Here is a 21,880-nt window from a genome sequence, read left to right on the forward strand (position 1 = left end):
GGTACCAGTGGTTCCAGTGTTCGAGCACTCGCCATAAGCCGGAGGGAAGAGAGGGGAGGGGGGAGGAGAAATGCGACACGGCGGGAAGGGGAGGGGGCGGAACGGGGGCGGAGAGGGGAGAGGCGCGGGTAAAATAAACCAAAAAAAAAAGAAGCCGGAGGGAAGAGAGGGGAGGGGGGAGGAGAAATGCGACACGGCGGGAAGGGGAGGGGGCGGAACGGGGGCGGAGAGGGGAGAGGTGCGGGTAAAATAAACCAAAAAAAAAAGAAGCCGGAGGGAAGAGAGGGGAGGGGGGAGGAGAAATGCAACACGGCGGGAGGGGAGGGGGCGGAACGGGGGCGGAGAGGGGAGAGAGAGAGTAGGCAAGGGTAAACAAACACGGACGTGCACGCGCCCGTGACTTTTAAGGTCAATGCGCATGCGCATAAGCTTAATGCGCATGCACATTGACCTTAAAAGTCACGGGCACTGCAAGGAATCGCCACGATTCCTTGCAGTTAGATAAAGAGTCGATGAGCCCCTATAGTCTCGCTTGCTCGATGCGCATGCGCATCGACAGGCGAGACCTAAAAAGGCATAGTGAAGGAAATGTGGGCATGAGCACCATGATGCTGCTGGCAGCCATGCCATTTCATATGCGTGCACATGCACAATTACGTACTGGTGCATGCATGCACCAATGGAATGACACAGGTGCCATTTAAATGTTTATTTTTTATTTGTTAAGATGGCGCTCACAACTTGGAGTGGTGACTACATTTTTACATGCATAAAAGTGCTTTTCTAAACCTACAAGGGGAAAATAGAGCATCCCAGCAGCTCTCCTGCATAAAATCTGATAAAAAGATGTAATTTAAGGACTACGAGGGATAGGGAAGTGGAGTGGTGGATGATTGAGTGGTGAAAGCAACAGGGAATGAGAGGGGGAAGCAACAAACTATTTTGAGGCTGATGAGAATACAGAAAGCTGTGCGGGAGGAGGGAGTAACATAGCACCTGGGGTGGGTGGGCCATGCAGCTCATTAAGGCAACAGTAAGTGGGGAGGCTTGGGGTGGCGGAGTAAGCAATAGGGAACACATGTGAGAAGGTATTTAGGGGGGAGTAGTACTTAAGGTAGAAAAAAATAAATCCCATGCCCTCTAATCAAGGCAGAATGAAAAAGAAAAAAGTTGTTCGCTGACGATGAGCACTGGATGGGGACACGTCATCCAGTTCAAAGGATGGTAAAGAAGTTGTGCTACATGTAAAGAACAAACACAAGAAGAGCAAGTAAAGCCATTGAATAAGAAGCAAGTAAGTGACAGTAAAGCCAACCTATAATAAGCAGCGGGCTGGCTCGACACCCACTTTAGGATTTGGATACAGTCCACAAGATGTCTCCACTGCAGAAAGCTGGAAGCTGTCTGTAGATGGGACCTAAATGAGGATTGTCAGAACGGGATGATAACCCACTGCTGTTGCAGTGGGCTAGGGACTTCAGGCAAGTTGGGGAGATGAGCAACAGGTGGGTAGCTATAAGCAATGGCATATGAAAGAATCTTATCAGTGGACTGCCCCCTTCCCTATACAGCTCTACCTGGTAGCTGCTGCCCCCAAGGTCACTGCTGCTGACCATAGGACCCTCTGGTCAGTGGTTCGAGACCCTCCTCCATTTGCAGACGTACGCCTGTGCCTCATCCCTGGTGGTCTAGTGCTAAAACGTCTCTGCTCTGCTGCTGGGCCTCCCTCTGTTTCTGGCTTCTGCCTTTCTCAGAATCTTTTCTGTCCTTTCACTCCTACACCCTTTTCAGCACTTGTTTCCTTTTTGCACCCTTGCAACTTTGCTCCTGCCTCTGCGATCCCCCGCAGTCCCACCCCAGTCCAGTGCCACTGTCCCACTCTCTTCGTTTCCCGCCTCTCAGCTGTCCAGACCCCTGCACACTACTTATTGGTGGCCTCTGTGTGTCTGCACTGCGGGCACGGCACTGGCACGCCAAAGGCAAGCCCGTCTATGCCCAGACCACACCCTGCACTATGGACCCTGTTCCTTGGACCTGACACTGATACGACTCCTGCACCCTCAGCCCCGGACGTAACACATCCTGCTGCCTCGCGACACCGAATGACACCTGTAGGAGGCATCGCCCTCGTCCACATAAACACCCTTCACCTGACCACCCACTCAGACGGCCCAACAAGAAGCATGGAACACCTCCACTTCCAGGTGCAGAACAACACCAATACCACCCTCTTCGGCACCCTCATCTCCAGACCTCTGGGACCCCACCCTTCACTGACACCATCATCAACTTCATCGCACCCCAGGCTCTCGCATCCACCAACTACATTCTACTCGGCGACCTAAATTTTCACCTGGACAACCCCAACGACTAAACATTGAATCCCTTCTGGAGAACCTAAGCAGCGAAGAACTCAAACAGCTAGTCACTTCTCAACCCACTCAGCAGGACACACGCATCCAGTCTTCTCTGCTAGCAAAAACATCACCTTCAGCCACACCTCTGAACTCCTCTGGACCGACCACCACCGCCTCCATTTCGCTTCCACTAAACCCTCCATACACCACCTCCCTTGCTGAAGCTGGAACAAGGTCACAAAGAACATCTCAACGACTCTCTCAGCATAATCCCACCGCTGACATCCACAGATGCCAGCACCTCAGCACTTAACCTCCACCAATGGATCGCCAATGGTTCTGAATCTCTGGCTGATCTCACGAAAGCCCCTGGCAAGCAACACTCCAGGAAAGCCAGGGGCACCCGTAGACTGCTAGAGATGAAAGAACAACAAAACCCTGGAAGCCCATGCAGCATTCAAACCTGCCGTCACGCACACCACCTCCTCAAAACTACAAAGAAACCTGCCCTCCTAGACAGAATCCACACCAACGTAAACAACAGCAAAAAACTCTTCACCATCGTCAAGGAGTTTGCCAGATCCAACAGCGAGACCACAGACGTTCCTCCTTCCCAAGAACTCTGCAGCTATCTCAGCACCTTTTTCCACCGCAAGATCAGGCAGATCTACGACAGCTTCGAAACTGAAGAACCTCCCACCATGCTTGCTACTACTGCACTCAACAACGCCGCTCGCCAATAGATCCTGCTCTACTGGAACCCACTCACCTCAGATTACATGCTCAAGACCATGAACATCAACCACTCCGTATCCCCCTCAGACCCCTGCCTAGACCACATCTTCCACAGAGCCGCCACCTCCAATGCCCCCGAGCTACACCGCACCATCAACTGCTCCATTGAGACCACCACCTTCCCTGACACCTGAAAACATGCCGAGATCAACCCCCTGCTGAAGAAGCCACCCGCCGACCCGACAGACCAAGATCTTCAGACCCATCTCCCTGCTTCACTTCCAAGCCAAAGTCATTGAGAAGGCCAACAACTCCCGACTCCCCGAGTTCATCGACGTCAACCACGTCCTGGACATCTACCAATCTGGCTTCCGAAGGCGCCTCAGCACTGAAACCGCCCTCCTTTCCGGCACCAACGACATCCGCTCCCTTCTTGAACCGGAAGAAACAGCAGCCCTCATCCTCCTGGACCTCTCGGCCGCCTTCAACACCATCTCCCACCGCACCCTGAGCATGAGAATCCACAGTGCCGGCATCCGCACCAAAGCCCTGAACTGGATCCACTCCTCTTCTCATCGGTCAAACACAGCGAGTCAGACTACCACAGTTTCTCTCAGAACCCACAGAGTTCAGCAGCAGAGTGCCCCGGGCTCCTCCCTGAGCCCCACCTTCTTCAACGTCTACATGGCCCCACTTGCAGCCATCGTCATAAATCACAGACTCAACATAGTCACGTACACCGACACGCTGCTGATCCTCCCCCTTACCAAATAACCCACTTCCGCCAGAAACAACTTCCACAACAGGATGAAGGCCATTGCCACCAGGTTGAAAGACAGCTGCCACAGTCTTAACTTTGATAAGATCAAAGTCCTCTTCCTGGTACCCACCTCCTCAGCTTGGCTCAACCCCTGGTGGCCTGCCGTACTAGGAACAACCCCTCCCCACAACCACGGACCACGCACGAAAACCTGGCATCATACTGGACTCCTCACTCACAATGAACCACCAGATATACGCCTTCTTCTCATCATGCTTCCGCACACTTTGCCTGCTTTGAAAGATCTTCAGATGAATTCCCACCGAACACAGTAAGAGGGTCACCAACACACTCATCAGGAGACTAGACCACAGCAACGCACTGCATACCGGCGTCGCCCAGAAACTCCTCAGGAAACTACGTAATGTTCAAAACACCGCAGCCAGATGGTCCCCGACATCCCCCACTGCAACCACATCACCGAACACTTGCTCCAAGTCAACAAAAGAGTCACTTTTAAGCTCTTCCCACATGCCTACAAAGCCCTTCATGACGCATATCTGAACCACCACCTCTCATTTCAGGTACCCACCAGACACTTCCACTTCACCCAACTGGCCCTAGCCACTGTCTCACGAATCCGCAAGACCAGGACCAGAGGAAGATCTTTTTCCTACCTTGCCGTCAAGACCTGGAACACCCTCCCTCTCTACCTGAGAAAAGCTGCCCCAATTCTGGAAGGATCTCAACACCTGGCTTTTCGACTGAACCCCAGTGCCCAGGCAGATCAGCAACCTCTCTTACCACCCCCTCAGGTCTGTGAGACCCTCACAGGTGAGTAGTCATGCTATACACACATTGATTGATTGATTGATTGATTGATTGATTGATTGATTGATTGAACGAATGAGCAAGAAGAGAGGAAAGTAGGCAGTGAGAGACACAAAATGGAAGGGTCTTTTACTTTGCAGCAAAGCAGAAGGGTAGGGCATCTAACTGCTAGATTCATCAACGGAAATTCGGCTCGTAAAGGGCCAGATTCTCAGAATCTGGCCCTTTGCGAGCGCAATTTTTGCATTTGGGATTCATCATCCAAAATGCAAAATTCGCTATTATAGAATTCGCAAATTTGCGAGGAATTGCATTTAAAGAATCTCTATTTGAGATTCCTTAAATGCAATTCATGAAACAATTAAAAATTGTGAATTCGCAATTTTGGGCCGCTATTTACCGCAAAGTCGAACCTCGTGGTAAATAGCGGAAACTCAGAAAAATGCACTTAAGTGCATTTTTCTAAGTTGTATGTTACACACACACACATGTCCTTGGGACATGTGTGTGCGTAAAACCAGCATCCAATGTCATTTCAGGGGTGCAACGGGGTGTCCTTTGGACACCCCTGCACCCTTGAAATCGCAAACTCAACATGCGAATCGCTAATAGCGATTCGCACATTGATATGTCTTCCCATTCATTCCTACGGGCCTTTAGGCCCATAGGAATGAATGGGGAGTTATTCCTTATTTGCGATTAGCTAATCGCAAATAAGGAAGCTGTAGAAATCGCAATAAATATTGCGATTTCTACATGAATCCCGTTTTGCGAGGCTGTAATAGCGATTCCTTAATAATCGCTATTACAGACTGGCAAAACATGACGATGATGAATCTATGTGTAAGAGCAGAAACACTGAAGAAAGGATGGAGGAGACGAATGAGGTGTGACACAGGGAAGAGATGGGAGGGTGCAAGCATAGTAAAATCAAGTAGGAGAACAAGCACTGAGGAGCCAACTAAAAAGCCTGCAGTGGTAAAATGGTCCTTCATGTGTAAATGTAACTACTCCATTGGAGGCAGAATGATGCACCAAAACAGCCAATACCATCAGGTGAAATACTCTACTGGTCTGAGCCAAGATATGATTGACAAAGCCTCAAGCAAATACCTGAAAGAGGAAGGTCGAAAATGCCTGTAATTTCGGGAAGTAGATCCACTATAAGTATATTGGATGCAATGTGTCTGTTTAAAAGTTGAGTTGTCCTGAGCAGATCTAAAAAGTATACCTGTTCTATTAACCTTACACCCATTTTTTCACAGTATATTCTCTACATTCTCCTTTTCATGCTTTCTTTATTGGTGCTCAGCAAACTAATTGGTGTCAGGAAGGATGTAGTTGAAGCCATTCACTAAAGGATCTTAATGTTGTGATCTGGTAATGTAATTGGTGCACGAATGTGGGAGGAAATTCTCTCTTCTTAAAGAGATCACATAGTGTGACTGATCCACAATCAGCATTATTTGAACCTTTTTTCACATATAACATACCACATTTTTAGAAACACAGGTGTATACTTAGTTACTTTGGGTATTGATGCATTCACATTTTATGATAAGCAGCTCTACCTTGGTTAGTGGATGTCTATAGTGAATGTAAAAGCACCGTTAAAGTACTGTAGCATGGTCTGGTTTGTGCATATGAGATACGTACTACATCGGGCTGGGTTATTTTTTAACATTCATAAAGTGCCATTTCACACTGGAGTTGTAAATTAAAGCGCTATGAGAATAGCATCCACATTAATCAGCATTTTACTAACAAAATGAGAACCCTTTATTACACCCCTAGAAATATCATTCCTCAGAAAAATATTTGAAAGAGCAGTGTCAACTTAGAGTTTACAGAGAAAAGACCAACAACCCGTTTTAAGACCATGCTGAGGCACAGTCATCCATCATATCAATTTGGGATGATCAACTTCTCACAGTGAACAAGAATAGAGTAGCTATTGTATTGCTTCTAGACCTCTCCATGGAATTTGACACTGTCCGCAGGTACAAAGACTCCATCCTCATAAATGAACATGTCCTAATAAGGATTGTCTTACCTCAGAGACATACATATCATGGTAGAACTGCCAACTTTAACTCCAGCTCCTCATAACCAGCACCATGGCATCCATCATATCCCCACTGCCTAAGCCCCTTTAGAAGTGAAGGATGCTGACTTTTCAGAGTAGTGGGGCGTAAAGGATGGGGATGGGCTTGAGTTTGTGAATTTGTGAGGATACACAGAGCTGCAGAAGTGCAAAGTGAAAGGAAATATTGAAAATGCATCCATATTCACTAGTTTTCTTTTGCTGTCTGGTGCACAAATACTCAAAGAACCCTTTACTAGTCTTATGTAAGGTTTTTAAATATTCTTGTTCTTTGTTGTTGTACATTTCCGAATTCCTTGATGTTTCAAGGAATGCAGCATTGCAAGTACCATAAAATGCAGTAGAAATACCACAGGTGTGTGAACACTGCCATCCACAAATTGGATACAAAAATCTCTTTTCATAATGTTCCTTGTCCAGAATCACTCAAGCTTCTAATTGGTGTAATATATGCACAGACACCTAGCTTGCCACTTGCCTGTGGACTCCAGTTCCTGCTTGTTCCATACTGATCCAGTGACACCACAGCTGCCTGGGTTTTCCTGACCAGTTTTCCCACTCATCGTTCTTTGTGCGAACAGAAGCCCCACCCACCCCAGCACCAACTTAAAGCAGGCCGCAGCACGACCGCGCACAACGGGCATGCCAAAGGTAAGCCAGTCTGCACCCGTCTGTGCCTGTACCGTACCCAGCGCAACAGCACATTGCCCTCCCTGAAGATACACCATCGCTGAGCTCTACACCTTTGACGGCAGACTCCGCAACAAACACTTCCACCGTGCCAACCCACTCTGTAGTATCTTGTAATGTTGGTTATACTCATGTAAGATTGTAATTTAAATAGAGAATGGCAATGATGGAATGCTACGTAAGGGTTTCCATGGTGTGCCAGAGGTTCGGGAGAAAGCTGGTGAACCAGGGCGGAAGAGCATGGACGTGTGGTGGCTTGAGTGAATATATCCTACTTGAATAAACACCTACTTGTTCATCTACTATGGATTTCATCTTCTTTTCATTGGCGACAACTGGTGCGGAGCGGACTCATCTGTCTAATGTAAGTTTCACTTCAACACACTGTTTGCCTTGAGCACCCTACTCCGACATGCAGATACTCTGGATTCCCTGGTGAGTGTCTGTACAAGTGCTGGTGAGTGTTTGAAAGTCGCCTGAACATTTTTTTATATCTTTCATTTCATAAAAAGGAAAAGGCAAAGGCAACCGCTATTAAAACTTAGTTAAATGCTCACACGATTCATGTGACTCTCAAGCCCTGGTCGACTTCTGTTCAAGTCTCACGCTCCACTACCGCTGGTGTTCCTAAGCACAGCAGAGCATTACTAGAAATCTGACGTCCGAGGCAAGAGAAACAAGCACATCGACTGTGGAAAACAACCTCACAGTTCACATCGTCACGTACTGGCGGCCATTTTAACAAGTTGGGAAGGTCCACTACCACTTTCATACAACTTGTGAGCTTCAAACTCAGTTACATGCACACCATGAATGCCGACTAAGGCCTGTGTCTGTTAGCCCTCACTTCGACAACTTGGGCTGCGCACACCTTTATACAGAGTGGTTGTGACAAGTGTGATGCACCTTTGAGTTATTTGAATCGCAGCTTCAAGAGATAAACACTTGTTTTACAGTGTGAAGTTTGAAAAACACTGCATTCTCATTCAACTAATGATTGTTGTTTGTTAAAGACTGGTGCTAGGGGCATTTATTTTTGTTTGAACTAGGTGGACGAAACAAGTGGTGTGGCTACATCCTTCTGTGGTTCAAGTTTCAAGTCACATTCTGTCAAGCTATTTCGTGAACAGATTTTTATTGACATCTGGAATAATTTCGCATCGTGCCATCATGCAAAATGTCCCTGCACCAGCATTCCTGCTGATGATCTCTGGTGATCCTCCCATTCCTTGGAAGAAATGGAAAAATGTTTTTGCAGATTACACTAGGGTTTGTGGTACATCTTTAAGTGTGGAACGTAAAATGTTGGTACTGTTACTTGTCTGGGCTCAGAGGGCCAAGAAGTATTTGAACACTTGCCTGAACTGCCTGTAGACATAAGTAACAATCTAAATGAGTATGAAATATGTTTTTAATAGTTGGATTTACATTACTTGCCTAAGATTTCAAGGGTGCTAGAAAGATATCAGTTGGGCAAGCGCATGCAAAGATCTGGAGAATCTGTTGAAGATTATGTAACAGTACTAAGAATACTGGCCTCTTCTTGTAGTTTTGGTGCCACTAGTGAGGAAAGATTTCAAGATCAGTTTATGTTAGGGTGTTGCGTGGAAAATGCCAACAAACGTTTTTGGCAAAAAGATGATCTCTCACTCTTTGAGGTTGTCACTATTGCAAAAAGCTTTGAACAGTCCAGCATGTGTAGAAGTGGTAAAAAAGGTGGTACTAGTGGAAAGGAGGCTATTGTGAAACCATTGTATTGTGTATCCCTTGTCCCGATTCACCAGCTTTCTCCTGAACCTCTGGCTCATCATGGAAACCCTACCATAGCATTCCATCATTGACATTCTGTATTTAAATGGCAATGTTACATGACTGTAACCAACATTACAAGATACTACACATGCTCCTCTGTAGGACCTTTCACCTGCCCCACTGCCACTTCACCTTCCACTGCAAATACACCAGCCCAGCGACCAGCCAAACCCCAAGCACACCACAGAACACCCAAACAAAAAAAGACAACTCGCATGCACCCTTCTCAACACACGCTCCATATGCAAGCATTCTGCTGAATTATGGGGCCTCATTGCCACCCTCGCATCCAACATAGTCTTCCTCACTGAGACCTGCTTCAAATCCATATCGACCCTAGGTATTGTCACAGCGATCCCCAACAAAACAATAAGCTGGGAGGAGCAACAGCCTGCAACCACAAAGAGCCCATCCAGTATACCACCACCACCGACAATGCCACCATCCCCATGGTACATCTCAACTTCAAGCTCCACACAGAGAAGACAACCATCCACAGGAACCTTCGCATATCAACCCCCAGGCCCGTGCTCCAGCTTCTGCAACACCATTGCAGACTTCATTGCACCCCTAGTCTTAGACTCAAAGGACTACATTTTCATTAGCAACCCAAATTTCCACATCAACTATTCCAGCCACAAAAACATTGCAAACCTTATCTATGACCCTACACACACACACCCTGCAGTACACTCATTAGACCCAATGTTCATATCCGGCAACTGTGTCAAATACGGCCATGTCACAGATCTCATGGATCAATCACTCCATCGTTCGTTTCAGCATCTCAAGCCCTTACAACACCACCCCCAAGATGACCAACACCCTCCACCAGAAAGGGAACAAACTATCAGAGACAAGCTGGCTGTGCGCCCTCAACACCCCCAACCCTGCTGCCGCAAACAACCTCGAACAGAGAGTAAAAAAAATCAACACCTGGATCACCAATTAGGAAGACAGCATTGTCCCCATCAACAGAAATTTGAGAGATTATCCTCTAAAAAAAACTGCTGTTACACCCAAGCACTCAGAACAGTGAAACGAGACAGCAAACAGTTGGAGAGGAGATGGCACACCAGCCAGTACAACCTCTGACATGGCAGCCTTCTAGACCTCCCTCAATCTCTGCCACCGCCTGCTGAGAGCAACAAAGAAGACAGATCTTGCTACATGCATTGCAACCCGTGCCAACAACACCAAGGAACTTTTCAACATTAAGGAATTCTCAAACCCTGCTTCCAGCGAAAACATCATCACACCCGAACAGCAGCTGCATGACAACATCGCTCACTTCTTCCACAACCAGATTGCTGATATATACAGAAACATTGAACCCCAAGCCACACCTACGGACTTCCTCAACAGATACGCCACCATAGTAACAGACATGAACCACACACCCACCACCTGAAACATCCTCTCCACCCACGACACCACCATCACCCTGAAATCCATCTACTTGGGACCTCCTACAAACCCATGCCCACACCTACATCTTCAACCTCTGAAACCAAGGGATCGGTCAGGAACTCACCACCCTACTCAATACCAGTATCACCACTGCAACATTTCTATATGCCTGGAAACACGCCGAAGTCAAACCTCTGAAACCAAGGGATCGGTAAGAAACTCACCACCCTACTCAATACGAGTATCACCACCGCAACATTTCCATATGCCTGGAATAACGCCGAAGTCAGACCACTACTCAAAAAACCTTACGTGACCCAAGCGAACTCAAAAACAATCATCCAGTCTCCCTGATCCCATTCCCAGTGAAGGTACTGGAAAAGATCATCAACAATCCACTCATGACACACCTAGAGCAGAACCAGCTACTCAATGCCTCCCAATCTGGCTTCCGCAGCAATTACAGCACCGAAACCACCCTGATTGCTGCCACCGACAACATCCGAACCCTCCTCGACTGAGGAGAAACAGCAGCTTTGATCCTCCTCAACCTCTTAGCAGCCTTCAGCACTGTATCCGTCCACAAACTGATCAAAAGACTCCACCACATTAGAAGGATCACCTCCTTCCTCACTGGAAGAACTCAGAGGATCCATCTCCCACCTTTCACCTCTGAACCCAAGGATATCACCTCGGCTGACCCCCAGGACTCATCCCTTAGCATGCATATATGATCCCGCTGGGCAACATAGTCAGATGCCACAGTTTCAACATACATTCCTACACAGATGACACCCTACTCATCCTCTCACTCACTGACGACCCCACCAGAACCATCTTCTCCAGATGCACGACAAACACTGCTGACTGGATGTAGAACAACTGCCTTAGGCTGAACACAGATTAGACAGAAGTACTTATCTTTGGCAACAGCAGAAACACATGGAACGACTCCCGGTGGCCATCAGACATAGGCCCGGCACCCATTCCCTCTAACTACGTGGCCTGACAGCTAGAGCGGTCGATGTCGAAAGCTGGAAAACTGGGTTCAAGTCTTGCCAGGGAGCTCCAGATCCTTTGATTCTGGGCAAATCACTTAATATCCTGTGCCCAACAAAAATGAATGTGTCCATCTGTAATACAAGTGGTGCTCATGTAAAGCACTCTGATACCACCGGGTAAAGTTCACACTATATAAAAGTCCTGAAAAAAAGACACCAGAAACATCGTAATCATCACCGACCACAAGCTCGCCAAGAAATCACGGATCAAAGCCGTCTTCTCTGTCTGCTTCCTCATTGCGCATGCTACATAGGATCCTCAAGTGGCCACCCCTACGTACCCCTACATGTTAGATGCACCAAGATACAAGCCCTTATCACCAGCCAACTGGACTATGGTAATTCTCTCTACACAGGAATTGAAGCACACCTTCTACAGAGACTTCAGACCATACAGAATGCCGCTACCATTCTCATCCTCTGCCTTCGCCCATGAACCCCATCACACCCCACCTCAAGAAACTCCACTGGCTCCCTGTACAGTGGAGATGCCAATTCAAGCTGCCCACCCATATACACAAGGCTCTACACAACCAAGGACCCTTCTACATTAACCACCCCCTGAACTTCCACCAACAATCTGCAGAATATGCTCCACCTCCCTTTCACTTGCACATACTCCCCACATCTACTGAAGCAGAAGTGGAGGAGACTTTCTCCCACATCACAGCAAATACCTGGAACAGCCTCCCCATGCACCTCCAGACCATCACCTACCACACTTGCGGAATTCGAATGGCCTTCAAGACCTGGCTGGTCAAACAATCCTCAGGTGGCTGCCAGCACCTGGCTATCCTATTGGGTGATTAGCTGTGCTTTATAATTCCTGATTGATTGAAGTCAGTGTTATAAACTATAATGTTCTCAAAATACTCCGACAGATCAGTGCTGCTCAAAAGCCTGTGAGGTTGGAGAAGACTCAGTCATGAGGCTGATGACGGAGTGTGTCCCCCTCTGACCCTCCACACTACTGACCTTATAGAAACCACAGGCTATCCGCCGTTTCACTCAAGCTATAAAAGGCTCAAATGAATGACAGTGCCACAGGCGAGAGGTTTAACGGAGGTCTCGCACTGTCAGCAGCGATTGAAGTAGATTAAAAACAGTATGGGGACAGTGATCCTGAATGCAGCAGTAGGGGCAGGGGGTAGAAATTTTATTTTGTCACCATTTTGTTAGCCTTTCACCTTAAAGGTTAAATGCATATAAATTAGAACACCACATTTTGAATAAAAAAAATAGCAAGTTTAGTAATCAGTTGAAAACGCATTCTTTTACACTCAATTGGTTAATGAAATCTTTGGAGATGCCCGAGTCTCTTCAGAGAATTTTAGAACTGGTTGGCACTGTGAAGAAGAGCAATGTGTATTTCTACTGCTATGAAGTCCCAGCCTGCGACTAAAAACAATGAATATGTAAGTCATTATTTAAAAACTATATTGCGATGACAGGCTAACCTAAAGTATGCAAAACTATTTAGCATTTGACATAAAGACAAGTACTTTCTAAATATATATTAATAACAACATTAAATTAGATTGTACCTAGTGCAAACATTGTTATAACTTATAACACAATCAACAACTCTGCTGGTGAGACATTTTCCTTTGGAAAGCATACAGAAAAAACAGCATCTGCCTCGCAATAACCTCATTGTAACTTTAATGGGTACAACAATCATGACTGAGTGATAGCAACGTCTGGCTCGCATTCATTGCTTAATTTCTTGTGTGTTCCGTTTTTTAAAATATTTTTTTCCTTAACTGCACTTCCACTCCTTTGCAGCTCCACCAGGATGGCCTTGCATCGGGTGAACTATCGGAGCAGAAGCTACAGCCATGCTGCTTTGCTGAGTTGAAATACTCGCCGCACTGCACTGCCTTTATCACTAGAAGCAGCGCAGGAAGTTAGGATTTCGAGTCTGTTCAGTGTGTATTGAAAATGTGTCTACTCATGCGCAGATCCGATTTCTCTGCTTCATGCCTGCAGCCAACACCACCCGTTCCTACTCACCACTAGTGGGGTGGTAAACACTGACCATCACTGATCCCACCTCACTCTCTGACCAGTAGTAAAGGGTGGGGTGGCAAATGTCTCCGGCCCCTTAAGACATGAAGGCCCTGATACTGCAAGGCTTGAACCTGAAGCCGCTGGGGCTAACTCTGTTTCCAAGTCACCAGCGAGTGCAGATTAGTCCACGTAGCTATACCTTTGCCAGACAGAGACCTCTCAGGCCTCATGGCTGTGAGGTTGTCGGGCAGCAAATGTTCTTGCAGGTTGATGTCTAGTTACATTCTGCACCCGAGCAGTCTGCATAAGATTGAAAGCACCTAGCACAAGAGAACTTATATGCATTTTTATTTTTATAGAAGCTCTGCTTAAGGAAGTCTCAGCCAGGAAGGATAAAAAACCGGGTTGGAACCCCAGCGCCCTCATTGACAGACTGCCCATGCCCTTTAAACAACTGATTCTCATTCAACCCTATCTGTTATACCTATGCATATGACCTGCAAATCGTTAAATAAATGGATGGGCCAGAAGACCTCCACATCTCAAAACCTGATGATGGTATTTGCGCAATAAATGCTTGGGTGACGAGTAATCGCCTAAAATCCAAGACCAAGATCGTGACCTGCCGAAAAAAAAACAGCTTATTACCATAAGTCCCAAGAAACTCAAGGCCCCTCAAACAACATGAAACTAAGTAAGAAACCAAGGGGTAACTGCGAATTCACATATATCCTTGATGCCACTTGTCAACAAGGTCACAATAAGCACTTTTTATTCAATGAAAACACTGCATTGCATCTTCTGATACCTAACAAAAGCCACTACCAATACTCACACTTGCAATCTCCAAACTCATCTATGACAGCAGCCTATACATTAGTAATATCAGTTTTATCTGGATTCTGGAGCAACCACAGCACCTAGACGGCCCTCATCACGGCTACCGATGACATTCGAGCCCTATTCGACTGAGGAGAAACTGTGGCTCTGATCCTCCTAAACCTCTCTGCAGCCTTCGATATGGTCTCCTACCGCACATTCATCAGAAGGCTGCACAAAATTGTCATCCCAGGAGCCACTCTCATATGGATCACCTCTTTACTCACTAGAAGAATGCCAAAAGTCCGCTCCCCCCTTCACATTTAAATTCAAGGAAATCTGTGGAGTACCCCAAGTATCCTCGCTCAGCCTCACCCTCTTCAACAAGTATATGAAAACACAGACCTGCATCGCCAAAACCCACAGACTCAACATCATACCCAATGCCGGCGAAACACAACTCATCCTCTCCAAAGACACCAGCAATGCCAAGACCAACTTCCACAACTGCATGACTGGCATTGTCAACTGGATGAAGGACAACTTCCGGAATCTCTACATGGACAAGACAGAAGTGCTTATTTTCTGAAACAAAAGCTCCTAATGTGAAGCATCCTAGTGGCTTTCAGAACTCCGACCTACTCCTACACCCCACTGACCACGCTAGGAACCTAGACATCATTCTGGACAACAAGGTAACCATGACAACTCAGGTAAATTCTGTCCCCTCCTCCTTTTTATTTATCATCTACATGCTTCGTAAGATATTCAAATGGATACCCCAAAGCTCTAGATGCACCATCATTCAAGCCTTCATCTTCAGCCGACTGGACTACGGCAATGCTCTCTATGCAGGGTTCGTAGCTTACCTCCAATTACTACAGACCATACTGGATGCCACAGCCAGACTCGCCCTGGATCTCCGTAGATGAACCCACATCACCCCACTACCTCAGGGAACTCCACTGGCTCATTGTGCAGAAAAGATGCTAGTTCAAGCGCCTGACCCATGCATATAAGGCCCTACCCAACTGCAGACCCACCTATTTGAACCACCACCTTAACTTCCATCAGCCCACCAGACACCTCCACATCCCTTTCTCTAACCCTTAACACTGCATGCGACATAGCAGATGTGGAGGTTACACCTTCTCCTACCTAGCAGCAAAGGCATGGAACAAGCTACCAATTCATCTACAGGCCTCCCCATCTCTTCCAGAGTGCTGAACTTCCCTGAAGACCTGGCTAATCAACTGGCACCTGCCCAGTGCTTAGATACATCACAAGTGACAAGTACCACTCTAAAAATCTAATGATCGTTTGATCAAAGCAAAAATACAACCAATCAAAATGCTGTTACAAGACTTGTTCTTCACCCATTAGAACTCATGACTCCAGTCCTGCCATCACGCCACTAGCTACTCACAGCAAGAGGATGAATGTTCTAGGCACTCTGCATTTTTCAGAGCCTCCCAAGCAAAAAGACCTATATACCAACAGATTTAAATTCAAGCCATTCGAGTAAATTAGGACAATGCCCCCAACAATTGCACAACAGGTCATCAAAGAAGGCACTGCTTTCTCAGAACAAGCCTCCAAACTCTGGTCCTCACTACCAGACAAAATGTAAAGCATTCAGGAGGGGTTACACTTCAGAAGAGATCTGGAAGCATGGCTGGTTCCAATATAACTAAATCATCCACTAGCCTAGGGAAAGAACCCGGAAAATGTTTACTTTCTAGTACAATCTACAGCTTGCAGTCCACAAACATGGAACAGACCAACCAGCCCACAACTTTCTATATCCATGTAAGTAATGAAGGGCTGAACTATGTCTAGACTGGGCATTGCACAGTAATGTCAAATTGAATATAACCCACTTGGCCCGCTGTTATACTAATATCATAGCAGTTAATGATTGAACAGCTGATTGTAATTCATACAAGCTGCATAATAATACTGTTATAGTGCTTGTACCTCTTACACTCATTTAATACAGAACTGGTATGGGTCATGTCCATCACCAAGTACTGTATCAGCCCACAGAAATAACCACCAATCGCCATCTGAACAGGAATGGAATAACTGAAGAGATCATGGAAAACACATTCATAAAAAGGCTATTGATGATCCCAAATAGCGCCTCCACACTCAATTTCCACTGTGACCCGGGGCTTGCTTTTATAGAGGATCGTATAGATATGGCCCCCCTGCTAATATTGGGTGAAATCTGGTTGTCTGAGGTACTAGTGTTCTCATGGGAGGTCATTAAAGCCTGTATCAATCTTGATAGAGCATTATCTATCCCTTGGCTCCGATTTGTAAGGAATAACCTTTATGAGTTAGGTTTGGAGCACTTCTTTGACAACCCAGCTAGCATCCATGAAAATGCAAAAGATATTATAAAAGAGACACATTTTACGTGGGCGAATTTGCCGCTCTCAACCCGAGGCGACATGTTTCCCTTGTTCATTCTCCACCAAGCAGTAATTTTATCTAACATTCACCATAAATGTACAGACACGATTTTATTTAACAAGACTTCATTACCCTGCATTTTTAGTGGCACAATCGGGATGGGTAGATAAACTGACGCCTTGCCCTTGCTATGATTTGGCAGTTCAGAGCACATAGCACTTTATGCTATTTTGCCCCCTCTATAAAGAGCCAAGAAGACATCTTTTAGTTCCGATTTTGAAAGAAATGAGGCCATGTTCTTATACTGAAGGTTTTAATTATTTGCACTCTTTGGCTACTTGTGCTAAATAATCGATCAGTATGAATTCCCTTTTATGCTGTTTTGTAAATAGGTCATTGGAATATTAATTTGTGATGTTGGTTTTATAAACTTTTATGGGTTTCTTTTGAAACCGAATAAAGTTATTTTTTACTTGACCTGAAGAGATCGCCCTCATACCGCTGCCCAACTGAGGTCTTGAATTTAGACCACCACTAGAGGTCCTAACAAGCTCCATAACATCATCATTTCTTGACCTAACACATTGACAATCAGATATTGAATCGTAACAAAGTCCCATTCCAGAAGACCTTTCCACAGTTTTACTTCGACCCTATACCTGCTTGGGACTATAACGTTCATGCAAAATATCTTAGCCAGCCAAGTGGACTATGATCATAAAAACATCATAAGGGAACTTGTAGAGCTGCCAGCTTCCTGCGAATTATAAAATGTGCAATGTTTTCACACTTCTTCCTCCACCACACTGGTAAGTAAGCATTGAGTCCCATAACATGATACCTGCACCTCAGTGGTCATTGTGGACAATATGGAAACACATCCCACATTAGATCATTAACAAAGTCAACACCATTCCAACCACACGTCCTAAATGGTTTAGCATTCTGCCCATGTAGAAAATGGCTTCAGCGCCCCATATATAAGGGTAGTGAGCGCTATGAGTGTTTCATTACATTACATTACAATTACTTCATTTTGGTATGCATGAGAATCAGGGGCTGCTATCTAATGGAATGTTAAGACGGGGAAATATAAAATGACCAGACATTTTCCAAAATGTTTTACTTTTATTTCAAATTTTCCTATTACAGAATATTGGCTTTTCATAATAATTACCTCAGCGAGCAATTTTGATGTTGTGTTAAGCACTTTAGAATGTAGGAAAGAAGAAACCTTCCACATGGGCCTGAATGTATATGGTAGTGTGGGAAAAGAATCGTCTGTGAAAATATATTTTTCGCCAGTGTTCCTTCACAGAAAATTGCTGAAGATGTGTAAGCTTTTGTATAGCTTTTTAAGAATAAGCCCTGTTCCTTTACTCAACACGATTCTCTGCACCAGATGTTTTTCAGAGAATTCTACAGAAGGTTTAGGCTTAACATTTGACACATACCTTGTTTACAAGCTGCTTTCCTATAAAATTATTTGACAAAACTCGCCTAACGTGGAAAATATCCGAAAACGTTTTGTAAAACGAAAACTGCCAATTTTTAAGGAAGTGCTTTCTAAAAGACAATGGCGACATAATTTAGTAAGTAATTGACTTTCATGAAAAGCAAATCATTGGAATGTTTGTTGCTGACACAGAACTTTTGGCGTAGAAAATGTTAATGCCTGCTCCACCCTTCAAAAAATGCTCTTGCTTTGATCCCAACAACTGGAATGAAATATTCACATTCCTGAATCTAGAAAATGTCGCCATCAAGATGCTGTCGAATTGATATCCGAGCATGACTTCCCGGTGACTTACTGTGCAGTGTTTCTTTCCCTGCAGCCCGTTTCTGACCTGGAGAGATGTGCAGCACATCACTGTCCGGACCTCTCGGCCAGGCCACCTGAACGCCCCAGACTGGAAAACCAACGCGGCGGGCTACAAGGGTAAGAAAGGGCTTCCGATCAAACTGCCGGAGAACTTTAGTCTGCTCTTATAAATTTGGGGTGATCAATGCAGACTGGAGACGGAAGGAGATTTGTAGAAAAAAGGGTGGTACCATTCTTCTAACACAACAGCGAGTTTCTAATTAGTTTGGTTTGTTGTTTTGCTGCTGTTGAGCATTTTGATCAATAACTTGTCTTGTTCTGATTGCATTGATTTATGTGGTTGTACCGGCGAGCTTCGAAGGTAACTTTGCCATACCTTATGCTTTCAGATTTAGGATAATAAGTGTTTCTCTAAAGACTGCAGCATCTACTTAGAATAATGAGCTGACAACATGCAGTGCATGAAAATTAGGCATTCCCCAGCTGGCTCTGAATGGAATTGGCAAATCTGCAAACGGCAAAAAAATAAGTGAAGTGTCCTCAAAACTGTCAAAAGTAAACTTTTTCAATTAGCGTTATCTGATCTGTAAGGCAGCCCTCGAAATACAGACTGGAAGCAGGATGTATTTTATGTCATCTAGGCAAATAAAACACTACTCCTTCTAGATAAGTCCACACTAGCCATGTTCGTGACATCTATGCAAATGGTTTCCTGTTCCAGACATTTCACCTTCAGTTCATTTGAGCTCAGTCCAAGGAAAGGGGGCCTTGCATGTTGTGGGATTGAGACATGCAGGCACACAGAGCAGAACATAGGCGAAGGAGTCAGACATTGTGGTAGCACAAAAAACACCACTGATAACAGAAAGGGAGGTGGAAGCTTTTATACTAGCCCTCGAATTAAAAAGCTCTGCGTAACAAAGACAGACAGACCTCTATCATCTCTTCCACTTCACTTGATTTCTAAAATAATTCCAACGATTCCTCCCGCTTGATATGAAGACATACAGTTGATTGTATGTTTTGGGGCCTACAAAAAGCACCACAATCCCCACACCCCGCAGTGAACTGCAGCTCCCTATAGTCCGTGCCTAATTTGTGAAAGAAAAGTACCGGAGCGGAGCGCAAGCTCTGCTCAGTGGTTGGTGCACTCAAACATCGGTGTGCAAAATAACAAGGCTGATAGTGTTTAATCCACCACCAGACAGTCCTTGTCCCTTTTTCTCACATTTGCAAGTTCCTGCTTTCTCCCTTTGTGACTGTATCGCAGTCTCTCTTCCTCCATCTTTCCAATCTCTGCTCTTGCACTCGGTAAACATCTGATGCAGAGAAATAAGTGCTGGTCTCAAAAAATAAGTGCCAGTGCCCTCACTGGCTCAAATTAAGCACTGTCTATCGTCCTTTGGAAATTGATGATGCACTCAGTTAAACATGAGTTCTTGTCTACTGACATCTTTATTTGGATAAGAGCAGGTAATGAATCTATCTGGGTGAGGCCCATGCGATTGGATACCTTTACCTCATTTGGTTTCCAGTAAAGGACCAGCCAATCCAGAGCACTCTACTAACATTTCTGCTGGTTAATGCTGCTTTAACACTCAGGGGCTTAAGCACTATAAAAAGTCAAAATAGCATACTATAGTGTTGTATGGTTTTGGGATAGAGGGTACATATATTGTCTTTTTGGGTGAGAATCTTACTAAGCATTCTAATGGTGAATTGGATGTGCATGATTTACAAAGCCATTCTTGCACCTAAACAGCTTGATTTAAGTGAGTCATTTGGAACTAAAAAAAACTTACATTAATACTTTGGAGGGTAATCATGTGCATGTAATATTACACCAATGTGTAACCTTAGGTTGCAGAAAATCTGCTGCTATGGGCGAGAAGTAGGCATTACAGAGCAATATTCCACTCCATAGTTGAACACCAGAAGTTTGTGAGTTTGTGTGTATTCATAAACATTTTTACAGCTCCTATAGAGGTGTACCTTGGTCAAGGGCACAATTAAATCCCTATGCTGCCTGGGAGCACTATATTGCACCTGGTATTGGGGGGGGCGGGTGGGGGGGGGGGCGGGACTGATTTCTCCACAGTGAACTGTGAAATCTTTCTTGTCAAAATAAAAAAAGTATGTGCAAAAGCACTTTGGCTAAGTATTTATTCCCGGGTAAATGTGCACAATGCGCATTTACACGTACCGAAATGTATGGATGTGAGCACTGCTGGAAAGGAGTGACTGTCACTCCTGTATTTGTTTTGAGAATTTGCCAGAATGCCTATATCTACTCTTGCCGTAGGAATAGACCTTCAGGTGTGCATATATATTTTTTTAATCTGACCCAATGTGAGAATACTGCTGTAACTGCCTGATAGGCAAGGGTCTGGAGTTTGCATTGTGTTGTGGGATATTCTTTTGGCAGGTGGTCGTAGGCGATGATCTACTAATTCCCCAAATGGTACATAATGTTACCAAACCTGATCTTGAATGGATGGAAAGCTGCACACTCCTCTTTGCACGTGCTAGTTAGAAGTGTATGTGGCACTCTGTCTTTTTTTCAGAAGGTCTTAACTTGCATTGTGTTAGGTGATCTCTTTTAGACGGCTGTTATTACCTTGCCAGTGCTGTGCACTTTTGTGAAGTAGTTGGTGGTCAAGGGGCACTAAGTGTCATTTGTTAGGGAAGCACAATCAAGAAGGAGCAAGCCTACCCATATTTTTGTAGTGCTGTAAATAGCAAGTGTTGCTATATTGAGTCAGTCGCGGGAAAGGCTATGGGACCAAAGTTTTTCTTAGGAGATGACTGCCGAAGCTGCAAAATGACACAGTTGCCTAGTCTAGTGTCTCAATCTCACTCTTGATGGTACTTTTTCACCCAGGCTTTCACCTTTTGTAACCGTTCAAATTTTTCCCTTTTCTGTCCTTGTCTCACTTGCTCAGAATCAGTCTGATGGTGATTATTAAGCCAGATGATGATTATTAATCCCAAATCCACAAAAATAAATTGCAAGTCAGTGGTGCTGGGACAATTTTCAGAGTGGGAGTGCTG

The 21,880-nt window shown here is 45.3% G+C and overlaps 1 protein-coding gene across 2 annotated transcripts in view; it reads left to right on the plus strand.

Annotated features, from left to right (window-relative positions):
* Nucleotides 1-21,880, plus strand: part of PCSK5 (proprotein convertase subtilisin/kexin type 5) — a 1,065,339-nt gene that overhangs the window by 880,824 nt on the left and 162,635 nt on the right. For both annotated transcript variants that reach the window (XM_086961287.1, XM_086961288.1), the window contains exon 10: nt 18,843-18,946. In XM_086961287.1, coding sequence (XP_086817413.1) covers nt 18,843-18,946 — 104 coding nt within the window. The remainder of the gene's footprint in view (nt 1-18,842; nt 18,947-21,880) is intronic.

The sequence above is a fragment of the Lissotriton vulgaris genome, chromosome 3_1 (genome assembly GCF_964263255.1).
Source record: "Lissotriton vulgaris chromosome 3_1, aLisVul1.2, whole genome shotgun sequence".
NCBI lineage: Eukaryota > Metazoa > Chordata > Amphibia > Caudata > Salamandridae > Lissotriton > Lissotriton vulgaris.